Here is a 15,986-nt window from a genome sequence, read left to right as displayed (position 1 = left end):
CAGAGACAGGACACCAGCTGGGGAATACAAGGACAGATTACAGATGAGACTTAGTTCCATCATATACATCTGGGATCAGGCCCCTGAAATGAAGTCTGACTACACACACGGCACCCTGAAGGAGACACTGAGAATCACACACAGTTCTTGCTCAGAAGGGGCTTTTAATCTCATTGGGGAGGTATGCCACATGGAGAAAATTAATATAAAGGACAACAGAGAAAACAAAGTGATAAACTGATGGTGAGTCAGTATCACATGGTTCACACAATACCATAAACTCGATGCCTCCCTATCCATCAGTTTCCAATTCACGAACCTTAAAAATAGCACAGCTCATCTATTCATTTAGGAACTATTTGTTTGGTCCTTTCTATATGCCAGGCACTATACTGGGTACTATGAGATACAAATGACTGAAATGAAAGCAGTCCTGCCCCTTCTAAGACTTGATGGTTACTTTGGCAATAGATAAGTAAACAGGTTATAAGAGAAAAATGGATATAATTACAGTTAATTATAATTACAAAGTGCTATGAAAGGGAAAAGTAGAGAAGCCATGGGAGGACCTATTAGAGGCACCTACCTTGGCCCTGGGGAAAGGAGAAATCAGAGAAATTATCCTCAAAAAGATGCCTAAAATGTGTGACTGGAAGAAGAGCGAGAATTAGTAAGGTAGACTGTTCCAGGCATAGGAAACAGCATTATTCAAAGGCTCTGCGAGAGATAGAGAGCACTGCCATTTCAGGAACTAAAGGTGCTTTTGAAAGGGTACCAGAGTGCAGGAATGTGTGTGTACACGCTCTGAATTCAAGGGCCATTACTACTTCCCGGGTGCATAGATGACACAGCTGACTGAGGAAGGTCAGAGGAAAAGAGCAGCATGCGGAGACCCCTGAGGAGCTCCCCCACTAAAGTGAGAGTTAGAACTAACTAGAGAAAGAGAAGATACAAAAGGAAGAAAAAGGAAAAAAGAGTTATGAAAACTGGAATTAAAGGACATTCAAGAAGCAAACAGAGGTCAACCATGTTAAATGGTGCTATGATAAGGATGCAAAATATCCAGTGGATAAGCAATAAGGAAAGCTAATAGTATCCAGTCAAGAATGACGTTAGTGGCTTGGAAGGGTGGAGCCTAGCTTCCCTGGGTGAGGAGTGACCAGGAGGTGAACAATGGACACAGTGCCTTATTTATTTCAAACATTTCAACTGGAAAAGGAAAGGATACAGCAGTGGCTTCAGGGAGTTACAGCTGCAGGAAGTTTGAGAATGCTTAAATTGGCAACAGAGAGGGAGGGCTAAGGATACAGATCTAAAAGAGTCTCTAAATTGTGACTTGATGCCTGACTTGAGCAGGTGAGCTGGGAAGGTGTTAAGAGCACAGATACGGGGCTGCCTTAGACAGAAACAAAGGCACCTTTTTCCTTGTGAGAGAAATGAGGCAGAAGGGATGGCAGATTAGCTTTCAATATGACAGCCAGAACTGAGGGAGAAAGACCTGAGGTTAGAGGCTGGATTTCTAGTGGCTCAATCTACAAAGTGATTTTCTCCAGGAGCACTTACAAGTCTGGGCCCAGGGGAGAAAGGGAGGTGGCTGGCCTGGTCCAGAGCGAGAGCTGGTCAAGTATGACAATGGCTAGAAGACGGGCAAAAGGGCTAGGAGTGTTGGAGAGGAAGCATATCAAGTGACTGACCCTGGTCTTAGCTGCATAAGGTAAGAAGTGGACTTGGGGTCAGGAAAGGAGCAGGTGAAAATCTGGATGCAAGAGAAAACTCAAAGGAGGGAAGTAACTGAGTGAGGGCATGTGGAAGCACATGAGGCCGTGATTGGAGAGCAGAAGGGCTGAGCCAGATGATCTGTCAAAGGGAGAAAAGATCACAAAGCCAGGGCATGCCTATAGGAAGGCGATGGCAGGAGGAGGAGAAGTTCCCAGGGGGTAAGGTGAGGGTGTAGGGTCAACTGCCTGAATGAATGCTGACACGGCCCAGGGCTGACAGCGGCCTTGAAACAGAAAACATTTGTGAGCCAGGTAAACTATGGGGAGTAGAAGGGAGGCAGAGGGGCCCGTTTAAAATAAAACTAGCATAATACAGGCAAGTAATTAAACAATTCCCCAATATGGCAATTCACTGACTAGAAAGCTCAATGAATCCTCTCTATGATGTATACACATACTCAAAACTTTATTTCCCCTCTAACCCCAAGTGTTTTCTCCTTCTTCAGCAAATTTGAAGACAAAGCGTAACCAATGAACTGGAGGTCCTATCCAGAGTATGGACTTCTATTCTGTAAAGGATGCCTTTTTACAATTCTTTCTTACCCACCCTGTCTTAAAAGCAACTACTTTCCCCTGCAATGTTTTGGCCATTTAATGGCTATATTTTAGTGAATCTGTCTACTTCTGTTATGTATGTTCTATTGTATCTACTCAATGACATGTAAATGACTCCAAATAAAACTAGGAGGAAAAAACTCCACACTTAATCACCCCCCCACCATTAAAAGAAAAATAGTCAAAGCTTCTTTTATTCTATTTTGTCATCCATTGTTAAGGAAAACTCTCCCCTTTTCAAGTCTTTAATGACTAGTAATTGACAATTACTTTTTTAATTGTCAAACTCAGGCCCACTTCCATACACGACCTTCATAGCTAGAATCGGAAGGAAAAAAGATGTTTTCCTAACTTTAACGGTTTGCAGATATCTAATCCTGACTGCCTGTATATAGCAAGGAAAGAGTTTAGTAAATGTGTGAATGGAAAAGAAGCAATAATCAGTAAATCATTTAGAATTCTCAAGATGATAATTCTGTGTTTAAGTCAATCATAAAGTCTCAGAATTTGTAATCACATCCAAAATATTAAAATGCCTAAAACTTAAAGCCTATCACTTAGACATTAAAAGTACAATAATTATCAGTAAACTTCTTTTACAAGGTACTTGACTTGAAAGAACCACTCAAACATAGCCATCTGTGTATGAAGAACTGCTAATAAACAGACCACATAATGGGATGAGCCAGCCAGTGTCATTAAAAATATCCTTTAAACTTTACAATGAATAAATGAGATCTTTATTCTCATAGTGTCAGCTGCAAATCAGGGGGCTAGCCACATATTTTCAATGTATTCATAGTGAGTCAGTCTTATTCTTTTTAAAAATACTTTGCATATTAAATATATTATTTGTACAGAATAAATAGAGTATCTGCAAACATACTTCAATAAGAAAAATAAAACTCTTTACACAAAAGTTATCAGTTCATTGCAATGAATATTGTATGACCTGCCTACTAAGTGCAACACACCTTGGTTGGTGCTTTAGGGCTATTAAAAATTACCAGGACACAAACATCCTCCTGGAGAAGACACCTACACAGATTACTTCACTATATGGTGGTATGAGGTCAGTGCCACAATGTAACCTCCACTATGTCACCCTATTGGAAGGGTTCAGGGTCATTATCACATTCAAGGTGAGAAGCAATGGCAGAGGAAATAGAAAAGAAGGGAGAGAGAGGAAAAAATATATACATATATACATGGGTGGGCAAAAGCAGGGTTACAGTTGTTCATCTGGAAAATAATACAATAATTATAAATAATACAAGAATAAACTGTGTTTTGCGTACTCACAACTATAAACCTCCTTTTGCATATATATAAAGACAGACAGACAGACATAGAGACAGAGAGAAGGCATATGAATTGGGGGGGGGGAGTATGGAAGGAGAAAGGTTAAGACCTAAGAGGAAGAAAATTAAATATGCTCCTATGCTTTCAAGCTTAAGTAATAAAGCATTTAATATGAACAGAGAAGGGCAAGGAGAAGCAAGCCCCAGATTAGGGGTCTGGAGAACATACAGGGCTTACACCTACTTGCCCTTGGAATCTTCACTTAGATGCTACTTTTATAGACTATCCTTACCTAATAGATCTTCTGTTTTTCCTGCTCCCAACTGCACTAAACTACCTCTTCCTAAGCGTCCCCAAATGCCTGGAACCTAGGGCTACGAGAGCTCTTAGACTCTGCACTGGGATTGTCTCAATTGAGCCCACTTGCTGACTAGAGACTAAACATCACGCTTCTGAAGGACAAGGAGCAAACCCTGCGCACCGCTTCCCTCACCACCGAGCAGAGCCTGGCACGTGGCAGCTGCTCACGTGTTTGCTGAGTAACTAAATGGACTCGCCTTCAAGGAGCTTACAATCTAGAACAGTAGAAGAAATGAAGGACTGATGAAAAGCTTCATGGAGAAGGCAGTCTGCAGTTACTGATTTTAATTTCATATATACAAAAAAGTGTAAAGGGGCTTTGCACTCTTGCCACATGAATTCAGGAATGCTAGACCACCAAGCTGGTTGTCCTTTTGAGATTCAGCTTTGGGAAGGAAGGTACAAAACTTGGAACAAAGGCCTTGATTGTTTTATAATGGTAAAGACTCTTCCCTAACTACATATTGCTTGTTCTAATTTGTCATGTACAATATATCTCTATGAAATAATAGATGCTCAAGAAGGATCAAAGAAAAAGCATGTCCTACAAATATAATATGTCCTTCCATTGCTAAATATGAACATAGACTTTTAAAAAGACATTTTCTTTGAAACCTATATATTTATTTTATTTTTATCATGGCTATCATTTATTTCACCCCTTGATAGAAAAGGTAAGGTGGAGAAACCATCTAATCATGAGCTCAGACAGATGATAAACAGTCAATCATTCCTAATCAAAAAGCAAGTCATTAAAAACACTTATTATATTTCTCAGTTCGAGCACATTCCTTTTTATCAATTTCCATAGGGACCACCCAATTTAATTTCCAAATTGGTCATCAAAAATAGTTCACGGAAATAACTGAACATGGGACAAAAATACAGTCATACTCAGTTGCCCAAGGTGGAAAAAATGGTGGCAGCTTCCAACTTCCTCAAAATAGCAGATGGGGCCTAAAGATGAAAAAAGAAAGGGGAAGGGTAGGAAGGAAAGAAGCATTTGGGCTATTTTATCATGGAGTTTAATGTCAAGGGCACTCTCTCAGGCATTTTCACACTAGCCACCGAACTTTTACCTCTAGCTAGACTTCCCTTGCTTTATTTAAAGATAGTACATCAGCTACTTCCAGGGCTAAACATCCTTTTTTAAATTACCTTAAATCTAACATTAACATCAAACTCCAAGAAAAAAACCCAGCCTGGAGTAGAGGTTGTAAACTCAAGTACATCCTAAGGTTGAGTAGCACACGTAAGTGAGGACAATATGACTTGCCATGAACTGTAAACTGAAGAACACACATGCGTCTGTCTAGCAGGAGCAGCCAGTGAGGACCCAGACAGTACGGTTTTCAGGTTTTTCAAGAGAAGCCAGAAGTTCAGATTTGTATGCAATTTCTCCTGATTTATAAACAATGGTGAAAAATTAAACTTTTTCCTTTTGTTAAAACATTACGTGGACCAAGCAAAATCTGACTTTGGGTGGTCAATTTGTGATATCTAGGTAAGAGGACAGAAAACTGGGCAAAGGTCAAAATCTACAAACTATCCCTTCCTTTGTCCTAAAAATCAGGGAAGCTTAGGACAATTCCTTATCTCTCTTTGCAACTGTGTATCAGGATGAGCATGTAAAGCTGGCTTCAGGACATGGGGGACCTCAGGCAGAGAAGAACATCCAGGCTCTGACACCTAATTGTCCTCCTAAAACATTTCCTGCTATTAAAGACCAATTTATGGTGTATAATAAATGGTACTGCATGCAAAGCACTTTGCACAGTGCCCGGAGCACATAACAGAATTCAATAAATGTTAGCTATTATTGAGTTTTATTATGAATAAGGGTAGAACATGGATCAGACTGTACATTTCTCCCCTGAATGGAGTTTTTGAACCAATTACAAAGCCCAATAATCCCCTTTAGACATGAGAAAAATTTTAAAGGGAACTGCATTCATCAGTGTGGCATTTGGTAATTTTATAAAATAGTCTGATTTATGCCTTCACAGAGTGTTTTATTATTTTTAAGACCATAATAATGGATTTTTTTAAAGTTTTAATTTGAGTTAACATGAAATTTTAAAGTTCTGTCCCACTTTTAGATAAGGAGGATCACAGAACATCCAAATCCAGCTTGAGTAGGACATGAAGCCCCAAATGTTTCCAAAACGGTTGTCCCACTTTCCTGCCTCGTGTGACCATTGCAGAATGTTAGATTTGAATCATGCTATAAGGCTGTCTGGCCCAATCACCACATTTTACAGATCCTGCATGTAACTCCTTCCAGGTCCCACAACAGTCAAAGGCAGACTCAGAAGCACCAGTCCTCTTTTTCCATTATCTCACAAGTCCCTGGAGGCATGTATGTTTGAGGTGGTTGGTTAAGGGTAGCAGGGCAGCTTGGGAATACAGCTTTGAAGCAAAATTGTTCGGTGTGAAACCAATAACCAGTATTGCAGACAGACACAAACTCTAGCCCTTAGAAGCAAAAGGCTCTATTACCTAAAGGGACAGGGTGGGGAAGGTTTCCTATACACAGGTCAAGGCCTTCGATGCATCTCAGGTTGGTCAGAATTTTTTTTAAATCCTCTAATACCAACTACGCCCTTTTAGCCACTGGCTTGGAAAAAGAGTTCCAAACCTCTTTGAAAGAATCTACTTTATTTGCTGGGAAAGTAGAGCCACTAAGCAAAGGAATCAATGATTTTCAAATAATGTTACTATGTTTCAAGCTGTCCAACTTCCAAAGAACTGAGAAGTATTTTCTGAAATGTAGCCTAAGTAGAGAATATAGATTGTGCCCTACATTCAAAATTTGTCTTTCTAGAAAGCATGTTTTAATGTCAAAGGATATAAAGCAAGCTGAGAATAGGAGACTAAAATTAGCTCAAACCACAAATAACCTAACATACTTATCACTTCCTTATGATCAACCTACAAAAATCAAACACTTAAAGGCATTTACAAAACTAAAGGTGTGGTGCCAATTTAATCCTTTAACTTCAGCTGTATCCTTTCTTCCTTCTAAAATGGATCTGGCATGTAAACATTACCAAAAAATGACATTTTATTAATTTGAAGGCAAGTGCAAGGGAAACCATTAGAGCGCAGTTTTGCCCTGTGAATAAAACAGCATGTATCGTGCAGTTCTTAAGTGGTTAGAATGGTAACCACCTCCTCAAACTGAAGATAGGAAATTTCAGATGATGGACCACACCCATCTCCAGCTGTATTTCACACTGAGCACTAGGGACATACCAGACTCCTACTTCAAACTAAAGCTTGCCCCCTTCTCCTACAGCCCTTTATTTTCTACTTTCAAAAGCAACATCTTCCAACTAACAAAGTCTATTGGGAAACACAAAAGTTTGTTGTCATCAAGAAGTGGAACAAGTTACAAAAGGAAGTTTAGTTGACAAATATGCATTCATGAAAAAAAAGGTAATGGATTTGTTCAACTTCAGCTACCTTTACAGTGATCCTCTCTGCATGATAACCATGTTTCCATAAGTCTTCTGGGGAAAATTCAAGCTCCCAAAGGATGGAACCAAGTGCTGAAGTAAAGATAAGTATAGAAGCTACCAAGTTCTACTGTAGACTCTTCAATATTGTTACTCAAACTCTCAAAAGCATTCTTATTAGTAGGTACGGAAAAAAGAGGAAGTAGCAGACCTGAGTAGTTGTTTGTGGTGAAAACAGATGAAATAAAATACTGCTAATGACACTAATATTCCTTGGGTATATCAAGAAAACTGTCAGTAGAACATAAGGAACATTTAAATGTACTCAGAAATGGTACCACATAACGGACCCATTCATTGGGAGCCCAGCCATCACAGGATGTGGATTCCCAAGGAACATTCAAGGGAGATGTGGACCAATTCTCCCTTGAATGTGTAGCTAAGTCACCTGGTATACTGAGGGTTGCTCCAGAAATGTGGCCTTGTGCCTGTAAACCCCATGTGGTTTAACGCAACTTCCTGATCTTGCACCATTCTATTTCACCCCAATCTCCGAGGATGATCCTGAAGACCCTGCCAACAAAGCAGTGGTGTCCAGGTAGACGACAATAATGCTCTTCCTCTAAGATGCTCTTAAAATATAGCCCAAAGCAGGGTAAAAACAACAAAGCAAACCTATGTCAACAAAAAACACGGAACGAAATATCCTTTCCCCCAAAAAGACCACTGGGTATCTTCTCGGAGGCCCCTCCATTCAGTGCAAAAGGGAGCCAAACAAATATCTGTGACCCCCATGAAGGCATCTTTTGCCTTTATCCTTGCAGAGGCAAACTAAACCCTGACTATTTGAAAATCTGAAAGAAATAAATATAACAGTGACCAATGTTTAACCATCAGGGAATATAAAGCTAATTTACCATATTATGCTAAATGCAGCTTGCCTGTTTGTTCTCTTGAGTGAAGTTATATTCAGAATTGATTTCATTCACAGACATTTTTAAGCAAGCCCACATTCTTAAGAGAGCTCCAACTATCTGGAATAATTACCTGATGGCCACTTTCCTGGAAGCAATTCACAATTGTGTACAATCCTCCCAGTTAATCAGTATGCATCAGAATGAAAACTAGCTAAGTTGTTTGCTGGAACTCGGCATGGCAACTTTTAAATGAGATTCTTCAAAAGGAAGAGAAGCACCAATAAGAGACCCATGAAGAAGAATAAAAGGGGGAGGGATGTTTTATAACAGAGTAACGGAGATAAGGTTAAGTTTTCCTTCTCTAATCGTTAACTAATAAATTTTTAAAATACAATTGCGGAAACCTACCTTTGCTCTGCTCATCATATCTTTGCAAGCGGTGTCACTCACCCACAAAAGCCACAAACACGGTCAAGGCTTTTCCTTGTTCATATGTAAAGAAAACATGCCTCACTCAGGCCTTTGGAAGAAACCTCTGCAGTGAAAGAGAAGCCCACCCAGGACACAGACCACTTGGGCCCAAAGGTTACCATCGACAGCGGTTAAGCCTCAGAAAGGATTTAGAATTTCTTGGCACAGTACTAGATTAATAGTAGCAGGGACTACATATAATCTCCAAAGAAAATACAGGCCTCAAGCATCACTTTGCTAATAAGCCATGTTTACTTTTTGAGTCCATACTAAAGAACTAACTTCTGGAAGCACCAATTCTAAGTACAATGCTGTACCATAAAACTTCATTGCCTTGGTAGAAACATAAGCATTCAGAATTGCTAATTGAATCATGTTACTTCAAAAAAAGAGAGAGGCTGAAAATCATTATCAGTAGTTATTGCTTTGTCTCCAGTGTGACTTGTACCACATTCCAAAGGTCAACTGATTTGGGGGTGGGAGAGGGGGGAGCTACACTTTTCTTTGGCTATTTATGTTTGGGAAAAATTTTTTTCCATGTGAAATGTTCTTGTTTCCAATTTTCAGACATTCAAAATTTACAAACTGTCAGTTAGACTCATGATTATGTCAAGCTGCCTTGAAAAAGGAGAGGGCAGCAGCTAGCGACCTAGGAAGCATACATCTACACAAAGTAAAGCCTTATTTCAAAATGCTGGAGACTTAGGTACTTTCTTCTCAAACATGTAGATATGTAAACTATCACACTATTCAAATGAAGTTTAGACCAGATGTTGGTTTCTTTAAAAAATTACAACATAAAGGGCAGCTACTCTTCATGTACCTAGCTTGGGTTGAATCTTTCGTAAATTCTCAAGAATCAGTTCCTCTATCTTTTACAGGAAAAACCACCCAATTGCTACTTAAGAGAAAAAAATAACTCATGTGTCAGGGCTACGCATTTTCCCACATTACTAAATCAAATGAACCCTACTTATTAAGAATGTTTAGTACCTCTTGGGAAAAAATAGTCAATTGAGTCCTATAAATTTTTGAGCCTAACTGTACCCACCGACACCCACACACCTTATAAAACTGAGTACCTATTGCAGTGTTTTACAAGGATTACATCAGGAACACTAAATTTTCTTTGTGAGCACATTAAAGACTTTTATTACTTGAAGTGAACTTGGTGATCAGTTAGTTCAGGATAACTTTTACAAAGGAAGGGACTGAAGCCCAAAGAAAGTAATGGACCCTACTCAGCATTGTTAGTTTTTGAGCTAAGACTAGAAAAAAAGCAAAAGATTAAAATACTCTCTTGGCCCGAAGGGCAGTCTGATCAAAGGCCAAAAACATCAGCCTTTACAATTTATACTTTGAAAAAAATCAGACTTTGTAGGCTTGTTACTTTACGGAGAACCATATTTTATATCCCACAATCAAAAACCATTTTACAATCCAACTACATGCAAGGCATGTAAGAACAAGTCAGAAGTGATGAGGACAGAGTAATTCAACAATTCTTAGACAGATATATCACCTGCAAACTTCCTATTAGGTTTGCCTCAGGCCAAGTATAAATCTGTTGTTAAATTTAAAGTTCCTATGAAACAAACTGGTGGTATCAACTTCTACTAGGTAAGTATTCAAGCCTTTCTTCCAAGTCACCAAGTGGGCAATGCTAAATTACCTCTCATCAGGCCATGGCTCACAATGTGGTGGTTTTCTCCAAGAGTGACCTCTGCCAGCAGATGATAGTGACCTTTGCTATCATCTCCCCCTTCTTAGAACGGGTGTTGAGAACCAAAGTCTTTGGAATTAGTCCAAAGTCTTTATATTGTCAGGGCCTGGCAAAGTGCTGACAACCAATTCAATTCCAGCATTTGTTAGGCACTTACTTTGTGCCAGGTGCAGAGGACACAAGATGAATGAGAGAGGTGGGCTAGCTGGCCTCAGAAAACCTGGACCCTGGAGGAGATAGATCTGGATCTAAAGAAACAGTTCCCATGGAAGCAAGGCTTCAGAAGAGATAAGTATGAAGTTGTATGGAAACACAGAGGTGAGAGAGCAAAGATCTAGTGTGAGGAGGCACACATCTGAGTGGGAAAGGCAGGCTAGACAAAGTGTTGAACCACGGTATAGAGGAATGAAAGAGATGAATGAGTTTGAAGAATGCTGTACCTTCTAGTGTGGCTAGAATAGAAGGTACATGGGAGGGGATGGCTGGATGCTAAGTAAAGAGTTTGGACCTTACAGGTATTATGAAAGCACTAGAAGTAGTTAACAGAGGAATGACAGGCTCAGGTCTGTTTTTAACACAATTACCAGCGATTATGTGAAGAATATACATGGAGGGGTAGGGGGAGATACGGAGACTTTGAGGAACTATATTAATATGTAACTGGTTTCATTCATTTCTAGTGTGAAACTAGAAACAACTGTAGTATTATAGGCAAAATTTAAGAGCTTGGACAACTGAGGTGGTAGAAAAAATGCTATGGTGACCAATCAACAAAATATGGTAGGGGGAATCAAGAACTAGTCCAAAGCCCCCATCACTCTGGGATACTCAAAACACACACTGAGTACCTGGTACCAAACTACACTGTCTTGGAAACAATGATCCAGCTAGACTTCCCATTTTCTGGAATGTGGATAGTAGCAAGAAACATGCCTATCCTACCTATCAGTATTAGTTGGTTACCATGAACGAATAAACACAAACACTGTAGGGAGGAATGCCAGTGTATGCAAAATACATATGGATTCAGGTAGGCTTAAGAAAAAGTACCTGCAATTAAAAGCACATAACAGGACAAAATTTCTGCACTCTTTAAAAGATCAGAAAACAAACAATACCAAAGGGGGGGGGAGGGAAAGGAGAAAGAGAGAAAGGGGGGGGGAGGGAGGGAGGGAGGGAAAGAAAAGGCACGTCATTATTCCAAATTTATACTCTGAAAACCCCCTATAGGAAATTTCAATATTCATTTCTATCATGAAATTCAGCATACATTCATTCACATTATTCAATACCAGGTATTTTTATAGGTTTTGGGGAGTTATTCATGCTAAAATGCAAAATGCAGAAAATTGGCAACTGAAGATCATGTGTATTACCATTATCCCCCAGCTGACCTGTGTTTATGTACTTCCCAAAGTACCAAAGTATTCCTATAAATATGCCAGTGATGTCAAACAAATAATGATAGCAGAAAGTTCCCTCCACTATTTCTCCTTGTGCTCCCAGTTAATTTAATATAAGCCCAGACAATTACAAAGGTCTTTACGCCATTTCCAAAGTGGTGATCAGACACCTAAATTTAGTTCACTAAAACCAGGGCTAAACAAGTACATTTAGATCTAATGGGTCACTCAAGATGACTAGAACTTCCCAATATTTCCATCTGTCTTATTTTTTTAAGTGAAGTGAGTCACAAAATTCAGTTTTTTCTTTGAAGAGAATGGTATTTAAACAAGTGTTATTGGGAAATTTTAATACTCATCTTGGACTATAACAACATAAGCTGTATACAGCAGTGAAGAATTTTAGTGAACTACTGTTATAACATCGTTTTAATCTAGATATGCATTAGATCGTATTTCATAATGAAAGCAGCTATAAAAACAAATGTCATTTGGAAGACTGGCCTATTTTACAAGCCTGCCTCTAACATGGAATAAATCTTGCCTTCAAGTCACAAGCCATGGTTGCAACCTCCTTTATATGAAACAATCAAACCATTCACATTGAGAAGTAGTGAACAGTGTCAGAGAATCAAGGAATTTAGAGATGAGAAAAGAGCACAACACCTGACCCAAATCTTAAACTACAGATGCAGGGCAGCTTATCAGCTACTTTCATTCATTCAAGCCCTCACTTCTCTCATTCTAGCTCCAAAAGCTAATCCCTTTTCTCTATCTGTGTTCTGTCTCCTCTTGGAGAGCCAGACCAACTCAAACTCTAAGCTCATTAAGTATTACTTCCACTTTTCAAACCAAGCATACAATTGTTTAAGTGACAGAAAACAATTTGTAAAGCCATCTACATATGTTATCAAAGCTGACCTTTTATAAACCCAAATGCTTATTAGTAACTATGCTATTTATTAGTGCTAACAATTAAAAACAGTTATGCTCACTCTTATCAGATTAAGTTTGCAGAGAATCTTTGCCTGACACTTTTGTTTTCTAAGCTACCACATTCCTCAGCATTCAAGTCTACTTTACCCTTTGTTCATTTCCCAATTGTTGCCAACTTTCTGTATCTTTTTGTTCTGGTTAGAAAAGAAGTTAGTGTCCCGAGACATAACTGCACTGCCTTGTTTACAAAATTTTAAGAGAAATTATCTTTTTCTAATCACAACAGACTAATAAGCAAGCTCAAAATGACTTTGTACAAGTCTGTCCTCATCGTGACATGCTATGAATTGTTAATTTTTTAACTTCCATTTTCTTCCAACCTGAAACACATCTCTTTGAATTTCTGAAAAATAATGGTTTCAGGAAATTGACACATACTTTGGGAAATGTGCCACTTTCAATTCAAGGTCATCTGAACTCTACATTTTAAAAAATGTCATACTGCCCAATAAAGAGCCACTTTTTAACTCAACAAGGAGAAGTGCTTCTGATTTCAGTTTTAGAAAAGAAAAATACCTGTACAGTAGAGGTGAAAAAGCCTATAATGGACAACTTCCTAAGGTCAAACAAAACCACCTCCAGGAACATGGCAGTCCATTTAGCTGAGGGAATCTCAACATACAGCAATCTTGACTAAGTCCTGGAGTTCAAATGCAGTAGAGAAACTTAAGAACAATACGGGAAATTAAAGATGAACACACTCCAAGCTCTGGCCTAAAACAGTAAGAAATCAAATTCTTTTAGAATATGAGTTTTTAGAATATGAATTTGTTGTTGCCAACTCAGTTTCAGTATAACAGATTTTCCCGAATGCCTCATGGAGGCCACCTCCACTTTTGAGAGGGTAGATCATAATATCCAACACTTCACAGCAAAAATTTTTTTCCTGTAGAGCCACTTTAGATTCCTTTGCATTAAATTTGACACAGACAACATGTCTACACATTCTCAAAGACACTAGTGGAATTTACTCAATTACTTCAGAAAGACTAGACATGGGATACAAACTGTATATATTTATCTATCAAGCTTATACAGATTACAGTGGTTATAAATATTAGTTTATCAGTAACTGATAGTCATCATAGTCCAAGTAAAAAGAATCCTGACAAATAAGCTTGATGCAAATCTACAAGAAACCGAGGCTGCCAAAAAAAGGCTTTTGTTATTCAAGCATACCAAAGAATTGCTTAAAGCTTTTTTCCTTTTTAAGTGGAGCTCAAAATAGATTTTAATACTACCAGCTGATAGATCTCACAATTTGCCTTTTGAGCTTATAAGCTGGAAAGAGGATAAACAGCCTTCTCCCTTTACACAAGCAACAAAATCTCTCTATTCTGTACATCGTTTATTTAAAATACCGAGTGTGGTTTTGGTTAATCCTCACAACCCCCGCAGTGACATTTAATCAGGAGCACATATTTTCTTGAGAGGGTTTAGCTGCTTGTGAAGGCAGACCGCTTCGTGTTTTTAACCTGATGTTTTAGAGATATGTCAGAAACCCTACCTTCCTAACTTTTCTTTATGAACCACCACAGCCCACAAGTAGACGAAGACTTGGAAGACCCAATCATCTCAGCCATGAGCAAAGGGTAAAATACTCATGAGGGAAAGATGCTATTTCACAGGGTAAAAATGTTAACTTTCCCTGGTCCCCACCAGAAAGGGTAATATTTTGGCCCCACTGAAGTGGGTACCTCAGGCCTCCTGGCTGGACGGATCTTTAGCCTGGTATTTCCATGGCCTGCTGCTGCTCCTCATTCAGCTCACAGAGCAAATGTCTCTTCCTCTGACCTTCTCTAAGGTGGCCCATCTTCCGATATAATGTTTTGTTTTCTTCACAGCACCTAACACTATCTGAAATTATTTGCATATGTGTTTGCCCTATTTTACTCTAAGCTCTACGAGGGACAAGGTCTTGTCAGTCTTATTCAGGAAACACTACCTCCAGCGCCTAAGCAGTGCCTAGCACGAAACAGGCACGTCGATTCAAATCCATTCAATGAATGAACAGGAAGGGGGAAAGGGACTGTCATCCTAGGGGCTCCCGACGCACACTGAGACTAGGGGAAAGGAAATGTGAAGGAGGGAGGGGGAGTAACCCTTTCCCCCAGGGAGACAAAGGAAGAGAGTCTGAGGTGGTCCAGTCTAGAAAAGGAAGTGGTGGGGTGTTCTACCAACCCCAGGGGACAAAGAGTGGATAGGAAGGGGGGCGGGGTCGGGGTGCGAGGGATTCGCGCTGAGAGCAGAGACCCCGCGGCCTCCAGGCTTGAGAGGTCACCGGGCTGGAGGATGTGAGGTAAGGGGGGATCAAAGAGGGCTGCGAGGTCCGGGAGGGACGAAGGCCCACCCGAGGGACAAAGAGAGAGGGAGCCGGCCTCTGCCGCCGCTGGATTTGAATACTCAAGCAGCAGGGCCGGGGCAGAGGTCGAGACCCACAGGGAGCACGGGGCTCGGGGATCTGAGGGAAAGGTTCACGCGGCCTAAGCGAAGGGCCTGCCGCGCTCCGGGTGACTCCCGCACCTGGTAAATGGCCGCCCAACTCCCGGCCTTGTCGATCTCCTCGAACTCCTTTTCCATCTCCATGACGGGCCAGGGCGGCTGCTGCGCCTCCTCCTCGGCCCACTGCGCCGTCTGCCGCTCTAGGCCGCGTCGCGCACTCCGCCGGGAGTCCCGCTGCAAGCCTCGGCTCCCGCCGCTACCGCCGCCCTAGCCGCTGCTTCTTCATGTCAACCCGGCAGCCGGAAGTACGCACAGCGCTGCCGTGGGCTCCGCCCTCAAGCGTGAAGGCCAATCAGCGGCCGAACAGCTCGGCCAGCACTTCCGCGGGGCGGAGTCAGGGGGAGGTGCTGGAGCTACTGGCCTCAACCCCGCGAGACCTCTTGCCGTGCTCGCTCCCTCCTCCCCTCCGAAACTCCGAGCTTGGGCGTGGCGCAAGCCCGTTGCCTAGGCGACCCGAAGAGCCCGACCCTTGGGCCTTGGGTTTGCAAGGCCTCCTTGGATGTTGAGATCAAACCTCTAGG

The 15,986-nt window shown here is 40.7% G+C and overlaps 1 protein-coding gene across 1 annotated transcript in view; it reads right to left on the bottom strand.

Annotated features, from left to right (window-relative positions):
* PTPN1 (protein tyrosine phosphatase non-receptor type 1) overlaps nucleotides 1-15,582 on the bottom strand; it is a 62,816-nt gene extending 47,234 nt beyond the window's left edge. Inside the window, exon 1 of the mRNA XM_016214410.2 lies at nucleotides 15,487-15,582. Within this exon, the coding sequence (XP_016069896.1) occupies nucleotides 15,487-15,549 (63 nt within the window). The 5' untranslated portion in view covers nucleotides 15,550-15,582. The remainder of the gene's footprint in view (nucleotides 1-15,486) is intronic.
* Nucleotides 15,583-15,986: the final 404 nt, after the last annotated feature.

This window comes from Miniopterus natalensis, chromosome 7 (genome assembly GCF_054644295.1).
Source record: "Miniopterus natalensis isolate mMinNat1 chromosome 7, mMinNat1.hap1, whole genome shotgun sequence".
NCBI classification, from domain to species: Eukaryota; Metazoa; Chordata; class Mammalia; order Chiroptera; family Miniopteridae; genus Miniopterus; species Miniopterus natalensis.
This window is presented reverse-complemented; position numbering and strand designations above follow the sequence as displayed.